Source organism: Chanodichthys erythropterus, chromosome 2 (genome assembly GCF_024489055.1).
Source record: "Chanodichthys erythropterus isolate Z2021 chromosome 2, ASM2448905v1, whole genome shotgun sequence".
Classification (NCBI taxonomy): domain Eukaryota; kingdom Metazoa; phylum Chordata; class Actinopteri; order Cypriniformes; family Xenocyprididae; genus Chanodichthys; species Chanodichthys erythropterus.
This window is the reverse complement of record NC_090222.1, coordinates 3,358,581-3,381,961: the sequence shown is the minus strand read 5'-3', so window position 1 is coordinate 3,381,961 and position 23,381 is coordinate 3,358,581. Positions and strand designations below refer to the sequence as shown.

General features: G+C 36.8%; 1 protein-coding gene across 2 annotated transcripts in view; it reads left to right on the top strand.

The window, feature by feature from the left end:
- Positions 1-23,381, top strand: part of limd1a (LIM domains containing 1a) — a 58,247-nt gene that overhangs the window by 4,893 nt on the left and 29,973 nt on the right. For both annotated transcript variants that reach the window (XR_010896356.1, XM_067399783.1), the window contains exon 2: positions 16,445-16,546. Coding sequence is in view for 1 of the 2 variants with exons in the window: in XM_067399783.1 (XP_067255884.1) it covers positions 16,445-16,546 (102 nt within the window). In the remaining variant the exon portion in view is untranslated. The remainder of the gene's footprint in view (positions 1-16,444; positions 16,547-23,381) is intronic.

Genomic DNA, 23,381 nt, shown 5'->3' with positions numbered 1-23,381 from the left:
CAGCTCACATCCTCCTGACCTTTGTACTGTACTCTGGCTTGAAACTGTCACTCGCGCTCTGATTCATGCCAGAAAATAGATTGTGTGACAAACGCTGCCTTTAGCCTTGCATGAACTCAGAATCAAGGATTTTTTTTATGTAAACTGAGGAGTGAGTGATTCAAGTACCTTGCTTTCATTGTCAACCCCACACATTTTTCTTTTTTTAGAGCTCTAAAAGCCTTGGAAATGTCAAATATCATTCAGGCCATTACAAGTGTTATTTGGACAATGGTTTTTAAAACTAGATCTTATATTTCCTGAAGGAAATAGTGTAACCTAAGTATCACCAATGGACCCTTTCAACTAGTGTTGCTTTCGTCAACGAAAATCATCATTGTCAATGAACCTTTATCACGTGACGAAAACAAGACGAGATGCGATGTAAATGCTGGTCATGTGACGATGACTATAATTAAACATATAATGCAATATTGTTGATGAATATAAAATAAAAACTATGCTAAAATGTCTCTTAGTTTTCGTTGACCATAACGAGACGAGACGAAATGTTATAATGTTATTTCATCTCGTTTAGTTGCGTTATTATTATTATTTTGCAGTATTTGTTTCCTGTGTCTCACTTCAGGATCTGCATCAGGTCGCACTGCGCAGACGCCTGCGACGTCACTTCTTCAAGCCCCACTTGCGGCATTATTTATGCGGTGAGTTTAGCATAAATGACAAAGTTAAGTCTGACACAGAGAAAGGGACCGATATGTAGGGAAATATGTATATTTCACGTGCTCATAACTTCATGAAAAATGCACAGATCATAGAAAACGCACATCATTATTTAAAGCAGATTCTTACGAAATTAATCCAAAATCAACATAATATATTGCGTTGTTCACAAGATATTACACAGGAAATTATTTAACATACTTGGCTAAAAACGTGTCTCGTCTTTCCGGGATGCAGTGTGTATCCAATGATCCCGGACCCATCCATATTCATTTTCCAACGTGGAATAACACAAAATAGGTATCATCTTAAAGCTTAGAAACTCGGCTTTTTAATGCATCTAACCATTTTGAAAAACACCTAACGAGTGCTGAGAAGTGCCTTTTAAACCCGAGTTTACCATCCGTGGGCACCATCTAGCTGCGAAAAAATAAATAACACTTTATTTAACTATACTTTATGCCACAAAATTTGAACCAGATGCAGCTCACATGTAGGAGAGCGTCACCAAAAAAATTTTTTTCTCTGATCTTATTGCTTTCCTGAGTTATTCCATGTCAAACAAAAAAAAAAAAAAATTAAACATTTTAAATATATATATAATTTTTTTTTTTGTCTTTTATCAGCAGTTTTCAGCATGAAAATGTCTAAATGTAAAGTCATTTATATTTTCTAAAAAATTAAAAAGTGTTCTATCAAATGATACCTACCTTTTTGACTCTCCTTGCTACAGTTTTGGAGTTACGAGTCTTTACTTTTGTGTTTGTCGCTCAGAAAAAAAAAAAAAACACACACTCTAAAAAAGCCTTCAGGTCTTAAAGGGTTAAGAGAAATCTCAAGGCATTATAAGGTATTATCTATAAGGTAGCAATAATATAATAGATAACCTTGTTTTGAAAGGGGTTTGGCTAAAATAAAATTTTAGTTTGGTCTATACTACTAGGTACTTATACTATATTGACTGGGTTAAATAGAATTGCATTACTAAAAAGAGACTAAAGTACAATTTTCATTGACTAAAATTAGACTAAATGTCATCAGTTTTCGTCGACTAAAACTATACAAAAATAGTCATGGATAATTCTGACTAAAATAAGACTAAAATGCTCAGACTTTTAGTTGACTGAAACTTGACTAGACTAAAAAGAGTATGAACGTGACTAAAACGAATAAAAACTAAAGTGACCGCTTGACACAAATACTAAAACTAAAATTAAAACAGGCTGCCAAAAACAACACTATTTTAAACTAGGGATCGGCTGATACGTGTTTTTCAGGGCCGATACTGATTAAAGTAAACCGATAACCGATATATATGTCTGGTATAAAAATTGTAATTAATGTCAAAATTAAGAATATCAAGGGCTCTGACAAAAACATTCTTTCCCATGAAACCTGCGGGAATGTGTAGAATTATGTGCAATCCCTGTGGCGCTTGCTTTAGGGCCACAGAGCAATTATTTTATTGGCAAAACGGTTTTGAAAAAGACCGATACCGATAACCATAAAAATGCTTAATATTGGCGCCGATAATCAGTCGACCCCTACTTTGAACAGATAGGGTGATGAAGCACTATAAATTTAGCAAAGTTTTCTTATAAATGTAATAATTTAAAATTTGAAAATATATACAAGACTGAACTTTGTGTTTTATTACCTTGGTATAAAATGACAGAAAACTGGTGTGCTGTGAGTGTTTCTAATACAACGGCTGAGGGAGTGATGGCAAATTTGACATTTTTCTCTCTTCTGACTACTGTAATCAAGCTCTTGATATATTTTCCCCTTTTGGAAAGTCATACACTCTAAAAACACTGGGTTAAAATGGACAAACCCAGAAATTGGGTTGTTTTAACCCAGCGGTTGGGTTAAATGTTTGCTCAACCTGCTGGGTAGTTTTATTTAACTCAACTGTTGTTTAAAAATGACTTTGTTTGCTTAAAATGAACCCAAAGTATGTTTGAAATTAACATTAATATGTTTCATAATGAATATTTATTATTAAGTTTTAAGAATGATAATTAAACAATAAACATTTATTAAATTGCTTATTAATAAATGTTCACCTTTTGATTATTATTGTTGCCTCTAGTAATTATGTGCCTGATTTTTAATTTACAACCTATTTGGGGTTCATTTTAAGCCAGCCATATAATAATGTAACTTTGGGTAACTTTGGTTGTTTTTAACCCAGCATTTTTTGTGTAGAAATGTTAGAAGTGTAGAAATGCTAAAATCTTGGATTTTATCTTTCACAATTGGTTTCAAATGGGAATGTAAAAATTAAGTATAATTGCTGGAGTTTCCATTCACCACTATAGGAGTTTACCCAAATTGATAACTTCTCAGAACCCCAGAAATGTGAAAAGGGCCCATATTAGTAATAATGCCTGCATTAACAAACTGCACTAAATAGTAGTGAAAGAATTCACTCATTTTCTCGATGCATCAATTACAAATTCTGACGATGCATTGATTTGAAACATGGATTTTTGAATCGTGAATCATTTATTTAGTTATAACCGATTTAAAACGCTAACAATCGAATGAATAATTTTATGAATGAATAAATCATCTGTAGCATTTAATTTTAAATGAAAATAAGATAAAGAACCTCAAAAAAGAACAAATAGGACTTTTTTTCCGTGAAGAAAAGTTAGTTTAGGATTAGTTGGGAAAGTGCATGAAATTCTAAGGTAGTCAATCCATAAAAGCAATGTATGTATAATGCATCTGGAACACTATAATACGGTTGTGTAGCCTATACTTTAACACTATCCTACAGAATATTTAGCATGAACTAACAATACTTTTAAAGCAGTAAGCTCAGTATTTAGCGCTGTTGCCTCACAGCAAGAAAGTGATTTGCAAGATTTGAGTGCCGGCTGATCCAGGAGTCCTTTCTGTGTGGAGTTTGCATGTTCTCCCCATGTCAGCCTTTCCTCCGAGTACTCCGGTTTCCCCCACAATCCAAAGATGTGCAGATGACGTCATGAAATGATGTATGACTGTCGTTACCAATCAAAATGCGTGTTCATTTAAATGCATTGTGTGGAATTTTTACATCATTTGTCTTATTAACGACTAAACCTACCCCACCCCTAAACCTACCCTCAGTGATTTATAGTGCATATACACTTAATGAGCACATGAGTTTCCTTGGATTAAACCCACAATTGCATGATCACATGATTGCATGTTGTTATATATTGCAATGCTCTACCATTTGAGCTACGCAAAACCCGAAATATGACGCAGATAAAAGGGTACAATGCATTAAAATTAAAGTGTCCTGTTGTCGATAGGGGCGCAACTTTATTAAACGCTCCTATGGGTCGTATTTCAGGGAAGTGACAAACGACCTATATAGGCATATTGGTTGGAGAACATGTTGTATATTTGCCATTGGACTCTATTGATGAGCAAACTATTCTTACACCCAAAAGAGAAGAGCAAGTGAAGGCCTGAAGGATGTTTCTGCATACACCTGTGTCCTGTTGATGTGTTCTGGATGCTGAGTTGGCAGTAAATGGCATAATCATCCATGCTGGTGTTTATAGTCTCAGTCTGACAGCTGCTGCACCGCAGGGATTTTCAGGAATGTCTGGATTTTAAACATGGACAAAGAGCTGATGATAAATTACAAGACTTTAGTGAAGTCTAATGGTGGTTTCGCCTCTGCTGACATCCGAATGGTTGGCGTCCCCCCCCGTCTGGAGTCGGTTATGCTTGGCTCTGTTTTGTTTTGGAAGAGACACTGGAAGAGATGTGAGTTGGGGGTGGAGGGAGTCCCGCCTTGTGCACACAGACACACCAGCAGCAGACATTCATGCTTTGTGCCCTGTGCTCTTTTGATGAAGGATTCCTTAATCTCCCTGTCGACTAGATGGCTTTATCTTAATTGTTGTCTAGGATTCTTGGCTTCCTGTCCCATAGCTCTTGAGTTCATGTCCTGCTCTCTTGAATGGCTGTACTCTGGGTCCAGAATTACTTTTTGGCCTACATCCCAATAGTGTGCCTGCTATAATTTTTTAAGCCCTATTCAAACAGTAATTGATTCTCATGGGGACGTAAGGTAATTTCAGCGTTTATATTGGCTGGTCAGTTTTATTACCATCCAAATCTGTGTTTTCTCCCACGACCAACGTAAAAATTCTTGTGCATATACTATTGAAATCCGATCAGATTTAGCTGTATGAATGGCAAAAAATCTCATGTCATTGTCATGTTGTAAATAAGACAAACTCCTCTGTATTGCAAACCCCTCTATGTTGCGGTTGTTGTTGTTTTTGGCACGTAACTACCAATGCAACGTCATTGCCATAGAAACCAATGCAGATATTCCGGAAAACGAAAGAGCGCCATGAGACACACAAATTGGATCTGAACAGTTGCGATACACAATGTAGAAGTCAATCATTTCAGATAAGATTCCAACTGGATGCACAAATAATCATATTTGGACTGACAGTAGCTGGGTTTCCATTACAGATTTGGGCAAAACTTTCTGTGATATTTTCTAAATGTCGATAAACGATTGCGAAATGACAGCGTTTCCTCTGATGTTATGCAACTAAAACTTTTTTTTCCTCTCGCAATAAGTAATTACAAAAATCATGGAAACGGATATAAGTTGCACTAGTCGTTATGTTTAATCAAAGGAGACGTAGGCGTGTTATCCAAGCATTAAAGGTGCCCTAGATTCAAAAATTGAATTTACCTCAGCATAGTTAAATAACAAGAGTTCAGTACATGGAAATGACATACATTGAGTTTCAAACTCCATTGTTTCCTCCTTCTAATATAAATCTCATTTGTTTAAAAGACCTCAGAAGAACAGGCGAATCTCAACATAACACCAACTGTTACGTAACAGTCGGGATCATTAATATGTACGCCCCAATATTTGCATATGCCAGCCCATGATCAAGGCATTAGACAAGGGCAGCCAGTATTAACGTCTGGATCTGTGCACAGCTGAATCATCAGACTAGGTAAGCAAACAAGAACAACAGTGAAAAATGGCAGATGGAGCAATAATAACTGACATGATCCATGATTACATGATATATTTAGTGATATTTGTAAATTGTCTTTCTAAATGTTTCGTTAGCATGTTGCTAATGTACTGTTAAATGTGGTTAAAGTTACCGTCGTTTCTTACTGTATTCATAGAGACAAGAGCCGTCGCTATTTTCATTTTTAAACACTTGCAGTCTGTATAATTCATAAACACAACTTCATTCTTTATAAATCTCTCCAACAGTGTAGCATTAGCCGTTAGCCACTGAGCACAGCCTCAAATTCATTCAGAATCAAATGTAAACATCAAAACAAACATGGACTTACGTGATTAGACATGCTGCATGACGAACACTTTGTAAAGATCCATTTTGAGGGTTATATTAGCTGTGTGAACTTTTTTATGTTGTTTAAGGCAAGCGCGAGCTCTTGGGGCGTGGAGCACGAGAATTAAAGGGCCACACACCCTGAATCGGCTCATTTCTAATTATGCCCCAAAATAGGCAGTTAAAAAATTTATAAAAAAAAATCTATGGGGTATTTTGAGCTGAAACTTCACAGACACATTCAGGGGACACCTTAGACTTATATTACATCTTTTTTTAAAAAGTTCTAGGGCACCTTTAATGGTAAGGAAAGCCCCTTATACTTGGGAGCGGCTACATATGAGGTGTTTCTGGGTGTTTCTTACCTCTGTCTGCTTCAAGATCTTGATCAATTGTGGCATTTCTTTGTTGTTTAGAATCCAGTATTCCTGTAATTCTTTTGTCTTTTATAAGTTTAATAAAGAACCCCGTCTCATCTTCTGTCCAAACATAGCACGCCATCTTTAAAGATTTATCGACTTTTATGTATGCCAGGTGACCTGTAAATGCATTAAACTGTTTCCATTGCAGTTTTGCAAAATATTTCTTTTTCGAATTGTCTGAAAAACCACCTTATGTGAGCGTAAAATCTTTTGTTGCAAAATTTACGTGTTTCCATTGGCCATATTTTCAATTCGCAGTTTCAATTTGCGAAATTTGAAGGGTAATAGAAGCACAGGTAGTGTGAACGTAGGCTTATTCTACAAGAAGGGATCAATCCAAAAGTTTTGTAAATACTTTTTTGACCACTGCCAAGCACTGTACAGTAATTGTTGCATTTTGCAGTTGTGGCAGTACGGAAAAACAAAAAAGTTTTTTTCACTAGGCCAAGGTTATATATTTTGTTCACTTGAGTACTTAAAACATCCCAAATGTTTGCAGCTATTTGTAAATCGTGAGAAAACTGCAATTTTAACCAAGGCTTCGGGACGTGTGAGGAGTCGTCTCTCCATGGCGTCATAACCGCGTTACCCTCAGTTTCAGATTTTATTTTGTAGAAACCATGGAAACACCATGGTTTAATATATTACATGTTTTAATAGACAAGGGAACAACTATTTTTATATATTTATTGACAGAAAACTAATTGTTGTTATATAGCTCAACACGTTTAGTCTCATTGTTTAAATCTAATTTTGTTGATTTTTTGCGACTATCATGCTTTACCATGCCTAAGAGAAAAACGCTATTTTGTGAAGTAGCTAACATAGCATAATCAGATGCAGCTTTATTTTTAGCAACAGAAATACAGAATTTTCTCCATCATACAATACGTTTTAAAATTAATTGCATGCCATTTATCAACACAATCATCCAGCATTTAATATGATACTGTAAAATCGATCTTTCTTACTGCAGTGTTTAACAGTGTGCGTTCGCTCAGCGGCTGCTGTGAGACAGAGTAACGTTATAACATTTTCAACACACTCAACTGTATCTAATATGATAAACAGAGCTGAAGAGCATGAACATGATTTGTTTCCAAGTCCTATCCCTATTCTTTTCCACCGTTCGTTGAGATGAAGACCACATGTCCCAAAATTCTGCGCTTAAACTTGGCGTCATCAAGCTAAGCCTTTGTTTTGAATAGGACTCTAGTGGCAGAAATATTACATAGTGCACCATTAATGTAAAGTGTTTTTTTTTTTTTTACATATAATATGGTTGTGATTTACTTTTCTAATGGTTGCATGTTTTTTTTCTCCCTTTTTCCTTCACGTTATTTCTCTGAATCTTGTTGAAGTGTTGAATCTGTCGAAGTTTTCAAGCATCATACTTCTACCTCATAAGCACCAACTTTTACTGTTTTTTTCTTTGTTTTCGTTTTTTTTATCGTTAGTGTTGAATAACAAATTGATGAAAAGACTATTTTTTTTCTTTTGTTGACTGGTGAGAATATAATTGTGAAACTGAACTTGAACTTGCTTTGAACTTTTCTTTTTTTGCTTTCTTTCTTGTTGATTTGGCGAAAATACAACTCTGAAACTGAACTTTCTTTGTGTGGGACTGATTTATGTTTGTAATCTGTGGCTTAAAGGGCTATTCTGGGAAAAAGGACAGTATTTGTAGTATTTGACAAGATTGAGCTTGTCTGGCGCCCGAACTACGTAAAGTAATTTAGATTGGTGATTTAAATTTTCTTTGGGCCCGCCACTGTTACACAGTCATGTGTACGCATTTTAAATATGGACACTTTTATTACTGAAGTGCTAGAAACCGTTTACAAGAATAATGTTATGTCATCACTCCACTACAGTGAGTGGGAGCTGTTGAGAATAAACAGAAAAAAGAGAACAAAAGTGGGCCATTACTGTAATATTTTTTTAAAATATATTTATTATATACTTATAAATTAGGGCTTGCACAATTAATAATTTTACTACTTGGCAGAAAATCATTTAAACCATAGTGCATCAATTTTAATCAAATCAAATTTAATCAAATAATAAACAGTATAATATTTTCCTATTATTAAAATTAAATGGGAATTTTATTTATTGTGCAAGCAATAACATACATTTTGTTTACAGCTGAGAGCTGACAATCATGTGCCTGACCACGTGAGCCAGTTCAGTATGGGACAACTGGCAAGAAACTCTCTTTTACCCACTTGCCAAAGCTAATTTTTAGTTGCATGTGGCATTTGGCACGTGTAAATTTAGCACCATGGCTATAGTAACATGAATGTATTAATACGTACATGTAAGCTGGCAAATAACAAAAACAGATCTAGTCTTTTGAGATGTAGTGCTGGTGCTCATGGGAATCTATTGATTGGTCATGCTAGTTCTCAAGTGTTCTAATGCTGTGTGAACGCAGCCTGTATGTTACCGTGAATAGTGTTGAATATGATTTACTTCAGTGCATAGTGCCAATAGTAATCCGAAATGCACTTGTATTATTTTTTTGCAAAATGTTGCTTTCACTGACTTGGTGATACAAGCTCATTTCTGATTGGCACTGTTAGGGCCCTGTGATTTCCGCAAAGCAGAAAACGTGGATGGAATCGCAAAATCCAGTCATAAAAATGGAATTTACTGTATAGCACTGAATTTGTCAGAGTTTTGATGAATAAATAAAAAACAGGTCAGTACAGTTAAATCAGACCTTGATATAGACTAGTGTCTGTGAATATTAAACTGCTAAAACACTATTTAAAGCTGCTATCCATAACTTTTTTTGGTAATGTACATAACCAGACATTTTCAAGTACATAACCAGCCAGTGTTCAAAACTATCCCCTTACCTTAGCTCGATTCACAACGGTAAGCTTGTAATATGTTTTATTATTCGGGTGGTACTGGTGGGTTTCTGTGGGAAATTCGAGCATGTCGCCTTTTGTCTTTGCGTCATTACGTCACGTCTATTTACATGAAGGAGTCCCAGCTAGTAGGCTATATCGCGTATGAGGCAGATGCACAACGCACGTACAGATAATAATTCTGCATACAACTGCAATTGCAGGTTTCAAACAGAGATGGCGACAAAGAGGCAAAATTATGGACTGCAGCTTTAAATATGAATCCTGCATGTACTGCGTCTCTGTGTGAATGAATGGCGCTGATGCGTGGTTACATTTACCTCACACACACACTAGGGGTGGTTAATCTGTCTGATTTCCCGATTCGATTCGATTACGATTATTGAAGTCCCGATTCGATTACAGTCGATTTTCGATTATTAACGATTCTCGATTAGCGATTATTGATTTTCCATTTCACAACAGTAAACGAAAATACACTACAAAGTGATTGCAGTATTATTATTACTTAACTCTTTCATTGAGTAACAACAACTCAAAGCACTTTCTGTGTCTTGTAGTTATAACTTCAGAATTATTTGTATGTAGCTTATGTTCTGTAGAACACAGAAATGAATACATCACATTGTGTTGTGACTCATCAAGTTGAACTAAACAATAACAAATAAATGAAAGGCTTATTTCCTTTAGGAAGTAGATCAGAACCAACATACTGTAGAAATTGGACAATTTTCTTCTAGAAAGACAATGTGTTCAGGTGGAGGAAGACTGCAGGTTGCAGTCGAAACATGTCAAGGTAAAGAAAAAGTTTGGGTGGTTTAAATCGGCGCTTGTGACTTAAAGTCGAGTGCTTTTACTGTAATTTAGGCAGGCGCGCTCATAATAGAAGCGATTGAGAGCGCGGCTCATGGTTGCATAGCAACGACAGACGCCACTGGAGCGAAAGCGCATTGGAAAGGAGAATGCGGCGCGGACGCGATATGTGAATGCGCCTTAGAACGGCGACTTTTTCTTTGCATATCAGACAGGTAGCAACTAGAGAATAAGAATAAGAATAATTTAGCGGGCCGGATTATGTTTTATTTTTGAGATCAGTTGCGGGCCGGCAGTTTGAGACCACTGATCTAACGTCTTTGCTGCTTACTTGGCGGCCACGGCCAGTGCAGCTGGCATCCAACTTAAAGGTGCATTGCTGCCCCCTACAGTACTGGAGTGTGAAACAGATTAGTGGGGGAAAAAAACAGATGATGACTGCGTGCGTGGCGGTGGCCCGCCGGCCGTCCTGGAGTACCGGCCGTTCTGTGATTCTCCAGATCACACAGATGGCCAGTCCGCCCCTGGCTGGGTGGATCGGTTGGTTGCTCGTTCCTGGTTCTTCCATTTTACACACCTGCTCTGGCTGCCGTTACACGCGCTTGCTAACTGGAGCTGGGCGCGTTCATGACGTTCAACTCCCGGTATAACATTTTTTACAAAATAAAATAATGCAAAAAAATAAATAAATAAAAAATCGATTTTTGAAAATGTAATAATCGATTCATACTCGTCCATAACATACTCGCGATTAATCAATAATCGATTTTTTTCACCACCCCTAACACACACACACTGAAGTACGCGTGCCGGTTGCGGTGTTTTTAGCCTCTGCCGCCTCACTATATGAGGACATGAACACTTGAACTTCATCTCCAGAGCCGCTCTGAGAGTCAAATCATGAGCATTTTACAGTTTAATTTGAGAAAAACTATCGTCATATCATAAACACACAGAAGCTCAAAGGTCTTCATGGCAACCCTTCAAAATAAAAGTTCAGTCTAGCTTGAAATTGTGACAGAAATACATTACTGTTGCACAGTAGAATTTAGCAACGTCTCAATCTAACAATAATACTAATACTAATACTACTAATAATAATACATTATTATTCAAACTTTTTTTTAAGTAATAATCAAAATTTTTCTACCATGTTTTAATTTTAACAGTAAAGCTCCGTTGTGCAGCACTTTGTTTGACAAAAAAAGTTTGTTTAATGTCATATGATTAAAAGATAAGTTAAATATTTTATGCCTTCATTTGATTATCAGAAAAATTAAAATACACAAAACATAATTTCTAAAAAAAACAAAAAAACATTTCATAAAAATTATAATTTTTTTTTTTTTATTAATTTTGTTATTGTTATGAATTCATTAATTAGACATGCTTTTTGATTATTAAAATTTAATCAAACCATTAAAATGGAATCCAGAAAACTTGAAACAGAAAAATTCATAGGGCCCTAAAAATGTAATTTTTCATAAACTTGTAATAAATTGTTGTTAAATTGTATTTGCTATTTACAAGTTGTTATTTACAAGTTGTATTATTTATTTGGAAAATGTTGCTTACACCGACTGGATCTACACAATCTACGTTTAGTTTCATAGGTCTATATGCACATGAATACACAGGAATTAAAGAATTCCCACACTTCTGATGCCGCGATCATTGGGGATTAAACACAGTACGCATTCCACACGCATACTTTCATAATCAACGTCATTGATTATGTCAATGCGTCATGCTGGCCCTAATTAATTACAAAAATGTAACATTCTCCAGTTGTACTGAATCCAGACTCAGTTTAAAAGTGCTACAAAATAGTGTTTCACTTCAATTGCTTCTTTCAATGAAAAGCCTTTTTGTGAAGCAGATGTGAGTCTGATGGTGTTTGTGTAGAAAGTCTGACTGTGGTGCGTTTGGACCAGGCTTAGCTGAGTGGGCAGAACTTGTTAGCATGATGTTTGCTGAATACCAGATGAAACAGAGGCTCTTTTGTGTGGGGCCAGTGCTGGCCCTCCCTCTGTTTAACGCTGTTATCTCAGCTCATGCTTACTTAAATGTTCTCCTAGCACATGCCACGTAGACCAGCCTGAACCAACAGACATGGACAAAGAGCCTCTTGTTTTCGCAGCTCACCTTCCTCACAGCCAGTCTTGTGATTTCACTTGAGCTGGACAGTTATCTCAAGCTCATCTTAATGTAATGTTCTCTGAAGGTCATAAGGGTCTGGTTGTTTACTAATTAGCTCTCACATTACCATCTGATGTGTGTGTGCTAATGTGAACATCAGAAGTGTAGTGTTACTAATGGTAAGCAGCAAGCTCACAAGAGAAACAAACAATATTTTCAGTTCTCGTCAGGTATTTAGAATTGATATTTTCTTTGCATTGCATCAGTCAATATATCAAACTTTAATGCACCATTTCTATTTAGTGCTTTATTCGCAGTGCGAATGCAATATTGAAGCAATATTGTACTATTGCTACTACTTCAGTGCACTGTGCACACTAGTTTTATCATGCTTTAACTAGGGGTTGCATTGACCAGTCTTTTAGTACTGTTCTTAGTTGACACATGGACACACTGGTTCTGTGGCCGGATACAAGAGTTCTATACATGGCAGAAGGAAAATCCCTGTCCACAAAATATATCCCAATATGGCTGTTTGTCATCAGCGCTGTATAATAACCTGCAATAGCCACATAAATTTGGAATTACACAAAAGCAAAAAAGAGAGCCAGTTACTGACCTGTCAAATAGCTAACTAGTGAATAATTGTAGTCATGTAAGATCTAGCTTTAGCATGTAACACAAACTTTCTTCCTGGTATAACTTTAAAATAAATGTTATTATTGCAGCTAAACTATTAGCTATTGCAGCTAAATTGCATTCGGACACACTGTTTCTCATGATCTTTCTCATGAACCTTTTGATCTAAAACCCTAAATGCTTGAAATTAGTGTCTGGTCTAGAAAAAATTGACTTGTTTGTGTTCAAATAATATTAAAAAATATTTTGTAAGCATATTGCATAGTTGTGCTTGGAGTCAATTGTTTTATTTGTGATGATAACGCAATAAAACATGACAAATTGTGCCAACAACATTTTTGGCCAGGCTGTCATACAAGGAAATTGTAGCTGTAGTTTGTCTTTTTGTGTCAAATAATTTTGTATATAATAAATTAACCAAGTTTATTGTTTTGTTCTTCCCTCATATTTAACATATTTATTTTCCTTAAATTTTGATGTTTTAAGTTTAATCAATCTTGTGAGGTCATTAAAAACTAGTGATTCAGCAGATCACAAAACTCAGTGTTCGGATCATATTGTGGTTTTTGAGCCATGGATCGGATCGGATCATTTAAATCAGCAAGAAAAAAATGTTTTGGGGGTGGGGACGGGGTAACTTTGCTTTCCATTTATTATTTAAAGCACACTTTAAGTACTCTGATACAACAGCAAAAACTACTTGCCTAACTAATAAAGTTCAAACATTATTTAAAAAGGCAATTGAACAGTCAGTAAAAAAAAAAAACAAATACACAAATTATAAGCATAGATAAATACAATACAACAAAGTTACAAATACAGTAAGGTCTAACTGTAGTATTCATTTCAGGTACAGAAATGTAAACACTATAGTGTTCACTGTATAAATACAGCTTAATCTTGGTTAAAACTGTGTTTTGTTGTTTGATCAACATTAATGACAGACAACAGAACATGTTGCCATCACTTTAAGACCAAACGAACGGATCCAATATAATAAAACACATCCAATTTCTTTCTTAACTGTTCACATTCACTTAAGACATAACTGACTGTGTTTACAAGAATACTTGCCGAGATGGGCATTTTGACGTAATTTTGTGTGTCTGTGTTCATCCAAGTGCACTTTTATGGACACATACACACAAAATTATGTGTATTATTATAAAAGAGAAATCAATTCTTAACTACCTGCGCCTCTCTCTCTGTGTACGGCTGTGTGCACCGATAACAGAGCATGAGTACCGAATTAAGTTCTCTTTGGCCTCATCTAGTGCTGGAATTGTTTAAAATCTATTGGATGTGTAAACTCGCCAGACAGAACATGTGCAAATTATAACTCTATATTTATTTCTGGTTAAACTTGCAATTAATGCACAAATCAATTGCAGTTAACCGCGATCCGTTTAACCCCCTATTAAAAACAAATATCCCCTCGGGACATCATTTTTGGCCAATACTGTAGATCAAAAATGTGGGAGAATGTTTTCTGTGGATTATCTCATTGTTTAGTTTGAGGAAAACATGAAAATATAAAGTTATGGTTTAATTTTTGTGCACTAGTTTGGCATCAACTGCATTTAGATCAGTTTTCTGTAATCAGTATCTGGCAATAGTGCACAAGCTTTATGTTGCACCTCAAATGACAATGTAATTTATGTTAACTTTACCAGGCGTGTTCCCCAAACTATACCTTAGGAGGTTGCTTAAGGTATATCATCTTAAGTGCGACATTACCAGGTGCTGTCCATGACGGCGGTGCTGAATTGGTTGATAGCGATGGCTCGACAATTGATAATTCACTCTATGTAGGGGCCATAGGCACCGATTTATGTTTCTGCCGGTGGTTGCCCAGTACCCCCCCATTACATCTATATTATATTTTAGATAAATCCGCGCTTAATTGTCATATTTCCTAATGGTCTCGTGTTAGAATTCTTGTCAATAGAGTCAGAGGTCCAGCCGTGCTCTAATTATCAGCAGTTCGAATCTGCCCTCATTTAGTTTTTTTCCTCTGAGTTAAAAGAAGTTCATTAATGTTTGTATATCAAAATGTTTGTGTGCATTTTTTGCTAGTGTTTTCCCTGGAAAGAAGAGTCAAGCGATGTCTGAAGACTAACTTACACGAGCCATAACATTCCAAAAACAACTCGTTTCAGCGCCATTTCGCTTCTTATTTAACTCAAATCAACATAAACTGGATGTTTTATTGCATTATATCCATGCAGGAAGATGACAGTTTTGACCCAAAAGCACATTCTTTTCACAAGTGTTGTCGCGCTCTCGCTGATATCTGATGCAAGAAGAGTTTGAATTTGAGCGCGCACATGTATCTGATCGAGAGCAGAGCCATTTGTGTTCGTGCATCACTTGGATGCTCTCTCGACGTTTGCCATTAAAATATCGCCATAGAAACGGCCTTAAATAAACTATAATACAGGATCGTGTCTAAAAGATCCAATCGATTTTTTTTATATTGGTTAAAATCATTTTTCCACAGGATCCTATGGTAGGGGCTGCTTCACTGCATTATGTGTGAAAGCTGTGGCCTTTATGAAAGAAGCACTTCAGAAGTAGAAATAGCTTTTATTAGGACTCATGTGATCTTATAAAAATAATCCAAATTGCAAACTAAATCTATGTTGTAATTAACCTATATTCCGGGGGCTCTTCTAGCTGAGCCCCCAGCGTGAGTTTAAGGCGACTGTTATTTTAGAGCATTATTTTAGAACGTATTAATTCCTTGGAGATGCGTCATGCAGCTGACAGATATGTAGATATCGCATTTATTTCGTTTTTTTTTCTTAAAATATTCACAAGCTTGTTAACTATATCATGAATTTTATGATATATTCTGATTGTAAAATATGTGGAAGTGAATGTGTTTTGTCGCGTGATGAGTTTGTTTATGGAGCTGCATGCAGGATGTTTTGGTCATTTACACACAGAAGCACAGACAGACAGAAAAGAAGGGGATAATAACATTATCATAAAAGTATTTGATATGAATTTGTTGTAAATAACAAAATACTGTTAAAAACTCACAAAACAAATAATGGGAAGCTGGCATATTTTAAAATAATTTGGGTCCATTCGGTAAGAGCACATTTATTTCAAATTACCCGAGACCCGAGGCTACTAATATCAGACCCGACCCGTGTCCGAGGCGCTCGAACCCGCCCGGGTCTCAGGATCCAAGTGGACCCATGAAGATCTAGTCTGCCATGGACTGAAGCACTGGTAAATGAGTGTGCTGTTAAATCAGACATGTGTCAGTCAGAACAAACATTAATGTGTTTAGTGTCACAGCACAGCCGCCCTCTGCAGTGCTCCCACACTCCTCTGCAGCGTTGCTCTCTCTCTCTCTCTCTATTACTCCTTTTATTAAGTTCGTATTACTTATTTTTAATTTACATTGATGATATGGAATATAGAATGAAATTGAAAGTGTGACCTGGCCTGTTTTCTCGCTCTTTTGCAGGTAGTTGTGTGAAGTGCAACAAGGCTGTTTACGGAGCCAGTCAGGCGTGTCAGGCCATGGGCAGCCTGTACCATGACAGCTGCTTCACCTGTAGCGCATGCAGTAAGTATCTTGTACAAACCCATCTCACACATGCACCCTCGTTCTGGTTATATCTTCAGTGCATGTACATTTCACACTTGCATTGCCTTCATCTTGATTACATTATAACTCATGATAAATCAGAGATGATTTACACGCAATTTACTTTAGTATAACAGCATAAAGAGAAATAATTGGAAAAGGTTTCTGATTTGTTAAATTTGATTCATTTCTGTGAAACAGTTGAAACAGTGTTAAAGTGAATCCTTTCAAAACTTAGAAATGCTTATGGAGATCTCGTGGTTTTATATTTCAAAATGCTATATAATCATGTACATTACCAGTCAAAAGTTTGCAATAATTCATGTTTTTTTTTTTTAATGTTTTGAAGAGACTCGTGTGAGAGAAGCCAGTTGAGTTTGTGGAAAAACCTTTTACAGTGCTTGAGTATTGTTGTCTTTTACTGCACATGATACTTCATACTTAGAAAGTAGAACTGAAATGACATTCATCACAAGATAATAAGTAGAAACATTTCAAATGCACCTGCAGGCTTTCTAGTCATGTATTTCGTAACTGAGGGTTTTTTAAAAATACTGTGTAAAAATCTCATCTTGTGTCTTGTCTCGTCACACCCCTATTATTAATGTTGAAAACAGCTGTGCTGCTTCATATTTTTGTGGAAACCCTGATAGATTTTTCAGGATTGTTTGTTAAATAGACAGTTCAAATGAACAGCATTTATTCAAAATACAATACAGCAATCTTTTGTATCTTACAAATGTTTTATTATAACTTTTGACAGCACTTCGGCAGCACAGCGTTTTTCAGTTGAAATGCTTTGCTTTTTATGATACGGAATATCCACGGAAATGCTACTATTATCTCATCTCACAAATGGTGGGCCCTATTTTAACGATCTAAGTGCATGGTACGGCGAAACTGCGCTTATGGCGTGTCCAAATCCACTTTTGATAGTTTAAGGATGGGAAAAATAGTCGGTCCAAAAGGGTTGTCCCTATTCTCTTAAAGAGTAATGGGGTTTTTTTGGGGCGTAACGTGAAATAAACCAATCAGAGTGTCATCTTCCATTCCCTTTAAAAGCCAGTTGCGCTTGCATCACTAAATGCTTCTCTAGTGAGGAAACAGCTTTAACCTCGCGCACGAGCAGACCATCTATGGGAAAAGCCGGATTCCACCAAAGCATTTTTATCTTTGTGTGACACAATAATAATCTTTTACATTGTAATCCTTTTATTTTTAATATTTGTCATGTTTGTGTGTTGCTGCGCGTCCCTGTGTGTGTAACAAGCAGAGTTTATGCGCGTTGTGCACCTGCATGTAGGCGCTTATTACTAATGCGCTCTTTAAATAACAAAACAAATACTGCGTCATTGACTTTAGACCAGGTATTTGTTGGTCATTGGCGCAGTCATTTTCAGTTGCCTCAAAATAGCAACATGCCAACAATGCTCCTAAACACACCTCGTTACCAGCACACCCATGGACGCACAAATGGGCGCAAATGCATTTGCTATTTAAACAACGTGGCACATGACGTGAAAATGATAACTACGCTGGGCTGAAACTAGTAAAAAACACTTGCGTTGCGCCTTGTGCTGCATTGCGCCACGATGTTTCTATATAAATGTCGATACAATGTAAAGTATTTGCTCTGGCTCTTGTTTTAAATTATTTTTTTTCCATTATTATGCTTGTTGTTAGCAGAATGTGGTGGTTGGTTGGTGTGGTATTTGTCCCGCCCCTCCTCCACTGCGATTGGATGGCTGGGTACAAAGTGACAGTAATGAATGCTGCATTTTACCCAAAGTTGAACATTCTTCAACTCTCGGCAACTGGTAAAAAATGCAGAGCGCTCAGTGCTTCAGCATTAAAATAGACACTCAGCACTTCTCTACACTCCTGGCATTTTAATAAAACGTGGCTCTCCCTTTGAAAACAATTGGAAAAATATGCTAGCAGTGGAAAAAAAACTTTTTGGTGGACACACAGCCTTATGATTGAATTATTTGTCCATGTTTGTTGCTAGTATGTAAGTGTAGGTTGAATTCAGGTTGATTGGGACAGTTTTTGCAATTGAGATGACTGTTAAAATGTGTCCCGATCAACCTGAATTCACCCTTGTGTATGTGTTGGAGTGACTGACATATTTAGTCTTGAGGAAGCAGTTGTTGTGTTTGATCTCAGTTTGTCCGTGCTGTGTGAGTCATTTGCGTTTTTAGCTTGTGACTCAGGCATATGTGTGTGTTCAGAGCATATAGGCTGACAGGAAACAGAGTTGGGTCTGAGTGAACTAAACTAAACAGAACTCATGCTCAGATAAACCTTCATTCCATGCATTCATCCAGTCTTGTTTCCTCACACTTTATTTAGCTCTGCTCTGGCCCCTGGGAATGGGAGCTATTTGAAGGAAAATGAGCATTCCTAAGCTTCTCCTCTGCATGACTGCCTTTGACCCACAGCGTCGCTCTCTGCAACGGCTCTTTTGTTCTCTGTGTGTGTCCAGAGCCTTGTTATGAGCGCACCGAACGTGTCCACCTGTTTACACGGATTACGAGACTAAAGATAGTGAGAATGCGCGGCTCATAGTTGCGCAGGAGAGAGCAGTTTCCCTGCTGGAGAGGAATGCAGGGGAGCGTGCGAGTGAGGTAGGCTGACGGATCAGATGAGCGGAGGCAGGAATGTCTGATCTGTTATGTCAGCTGGAGCCAGAGAGGGAATGAGAGAAACAGGTGTTTGATCTCATAGGTCAGAGCGCAGTGTGTAAATGAAGACCCCAGTGCTTGGCTAATGCATTGCAAGTTCATAATACCACTCTGTGTACATACCATAGAAGCATGGAAATAGGAGTTAGTTTCAAATGTCTGTGCTGGTAAACCAGATGTGTTATTCAGATTGCTTGCTATAAACATGTCAACAAACTTGCTCGTTGCTGAAGAAGAAAAACATTTGAATACCAACAATGGAACGGAGTAATCAACCGATTAAGTTTTTAAAATGGATACTGAATAAAAACAAACATAACGCTTAAAATAGTGCTGAACTTTTATACAAAAATAAATAAATGAATAATGTACTGCACTTTTTAGATATAAATATTAATATATTAATTATATCTTGATCATTCATGCTAGTTCATAGTGCATTAATATTAAGAGATACAACTTTAAAATGTAATAAAAATGTATTACATACAGTCAAACTAAAATTTATCCAGACACTTTAAACACCATAGTTTAAAAAAATGGTAATAAAATATGACAAGATCTCAGAGTTAAACTGTGTCAGAAAAAAAAAATGTATCTTTATTATGTCAGAAAACACTTAAGCAAAACATGGTCAGGTCAAAGTGTGAATCATTTTTGGTTCCAAATTTTCATCAGTTTTACTGGTAGTCCACTGTATGAAGAATCTTTGGGTATAATATGTCACAGTATACTTTATTTTGCTATCCTCACTTACATAAATGAACTATAGTGTCCTAAACCCACTAGTAAAAATATATAAAAAATGTATTAGTAATTTTTAGTTTCACTGTATATATATTGTATGTTTACTCTCACACTTTATTTGCTTCTATTTTAGAACACTTGATGATTATCTAATCAAAATAACAAAATATGTATTAGTGTTGATAAAAAAAGAACTGAATATGGATGCGTTTCTGATTTGTTAATATGTTTCTCTCAGCTGCACGAACATATCAATTTGCTCACGTCACTAGCATTAAAGGTGCCCTAGAATTAAAAATTGAATTTATCTTGGCATAGTTAAATAACAAGAGTTCAGTACATGGAAATGACATACAGTGAGTCTCAAACTCCATTGTTTCCTCCTTCTTATGTAAATCTCATTTCTTTAAAAGACCTCCGAAGAACAGACGAATCTCAACATAACACCGACTGTTATGTAACAGTCAGGATCATTAATATGTACGCCCCCAATATTTGCATATGCCAGCCCATGATTGAGGCATTACACAAGGGCAGCCAGTATTAACGTCTGGATCTGTGCACAGCTGAATCATCAGACTAGGTAAGCAAGCAAGAACAACAGCGAAAAATGGCAGATGGAGCAATAATAACTGACATGATCCATGATAACATGATATTTTTAGTGATATTTGTAAATTGTCTTTCTAAATGTTTGTTAGCATGTTGCTAATGTACTGTTAAATGTGGTTAAAGTTACCATTGTTTCTTACTGTATTCACGGAGACAAGAGCCATCGCTATTTTCATTATTAAACACTTGCAGTCTGTATAATTCATGAATACAACTTCATTCTTTATTAATCTCTCCAACAGTGTGTAATATTAGCTTTAGCCACAGAGCACTATCAAACTCATTCAGAATCAAATGTAAACATCCAAATAAATACAATACACACATAATCCAACGCATGCATGCATTATGCATGACGAACACTTTGTAAAGATCCATTTTGAGGGTTATTTTAGCTGTGTAAACTTTGTTTATGCACTGTTTAAGGCAAGCGCGAGCTCTGGGGGCGGGGAGTGTAAGCTTTTAAAGGGGCCGCAACATGAATCGGCGCATTTCTAATGATGCCCCAAAATAGGCAGTTTAAAAAACTGTATTACAAAAAATCTATGGGCTATTTTGAGCTGAAACTTCACAGACACATTCAGGGGACACCTTAGACTTATATTACCTCTTATAAAAAAACGTTCGATGGCACCTTTAAATATGCAACTTTGCTGCATAACGAATTTATAAAGATGACCAGCTGGATATAAACTAATCCAAATAGATGGTAACAATCGTGACATTAAACATTTGGGTCAGTCTTGCGTGTGTTTTTGTTGCATTGCAACTTTTTGAGGTACTACTAATGTTAGCATCCTCTCAGCCTCGACGGCAAACACTGCTGTTCTCCACTAATGCAGCATCTAGTCAACAAATGAATTACTTTATAATGATATGAAAACACGTATGTTAGTGACTGATTGTATTACATACCATTTTGTTGTCTGTGTCCATTGTCCCTCTCTTTGTGTGTAGTCTCACGTGTCAAAACAAACACCACGAGGCATTAGTGATAGTTTTTATTTCACCTCTACAGGCCGCTTTCGTACTGTATAATTACAGTGAACCCTTCTCAGCCACTCCAGCAACGAACGCAACCCAGAAAAACTATCAGTATGGATTTTTGCCAATAACCGTTTGTTCCAGCTATCAGTTATTGGTGCCGATTAATCTGCAAAACTGATCAATCGGTCGACCTCTACATAAAACACATAAATAGATTATTTTCCTTAGTGATTGTGAATAGAAGAGTAAAAATCTGTAACTGGCTCTCATCTCTGTACTGTACTGAGTTTTCATGCTGAACATTTGTTGAAACAAGCATGTTTCAAATGATAAAAAAACCTGCAACTTTTATATTTCGGAAAATACAGTATGCTAAACAGTAAATAGACACCAAAGTGAAAATTTTCGGTTGCTATTTGTCCATAATTTTTGTTCACTGTAGCCATCAGACAGTATAGAACTGTTTAAATGATTTCTTCTACAGTGTAAACATTGTCTATGTGTCCTAGTTTTGTGGTGTAACTTAGAATAAGAATGTGGTCCAAATTAGAATAAAAATTTTTTTTAATGCTGGGGATTCAGTTGGATCAATCTTCTAACACTTCTACAGTCAAACTGATCTCTCAGTAATATCCTCTAGCAGAACTCACGCTGTGTTTAGATCAGAGAGGTTTGCCAAGCAGAGAGACTTGCATAGAAATAGCGTCATGGACTACACAAACGGCCCATATAAGGGAAAGTGCGAAGGAAAACATTGCAAAGCCCCCATAATACTTAAAATCTCAACGGGCCAAGAAGAAATTCTTTGATTTCTGTCTTCTTTTTGAACATACTTCATGGACCTCAGAAAAGTTGTACAGGAAGTGACATAGGCTTCTGCACCAACAAGTTCCAGGGATGAAAAATGTGTGTAGGATTTACTTTGAAACAATGTTCACTCAGAAATTGCTAGTAAATTTCACAAATAGGGAAAGGAAAAGGCAAGTAACACATTGAATTGCTGATAATGTTTTCATGTAAAACATACTCTTCAAAAAATATTTTACAGTATATTAAGATACTTTTAATTGCTAACTCTCGACATTTCAGACTATAAAGATAAGAATGATACTTCACTCAAATTGCACGTTTTCTGTCAGCATTTGACATTTTTCCTCTCAAACGCTGAATTTACTGTTTATATACTGTAGTAGATTTAAGTTCGTAGTGGGGAAGGAAGTGGTCAGGGACGACAAACAACAAGTCTTTATTGAATGTCAACAGAAGGACTGTGCAACGCACAACAACGAAAATAAACAATCCACAAAGGGCTTCACTCCAGGTTCGGCATACGCTATCCACAAGGGCTTCTCTCCAAGTTTGGTTTACACCATCCACAAGGGCTTCACTCCACGAACCTCGACTCGACTCAGTCAACAGTTCCCCTCTCTCTCACACGCTCGTTTTAACCTGTCTCCGCGTCAATCGCTGGAATGAGAAACAGGTGTTCGTGATTTGTATCCAACCCACTCACTTACCAAGTGTCTCCCGCTATTCTCTCCAGTTGCAGACCTCGCTGAACCACGCCCCCCTTGCCACATACCCCCCACCGCCCGACTCAGGCCGGGGAGCCGGACAGTCATTCGAACACCCGGCCTGTGGACCACCTTGAACTTAAAAGGCTGTAAAGCCAGATACCAACGAGTGATCCGCGCGTTGGTATCCTTCATGCGGTGGAGCCACTGCAGGGGAGCGTGGTCCGAACAGAGAGTGAATTCCCGTCCCAGGAGATAATAGCGGAGGGT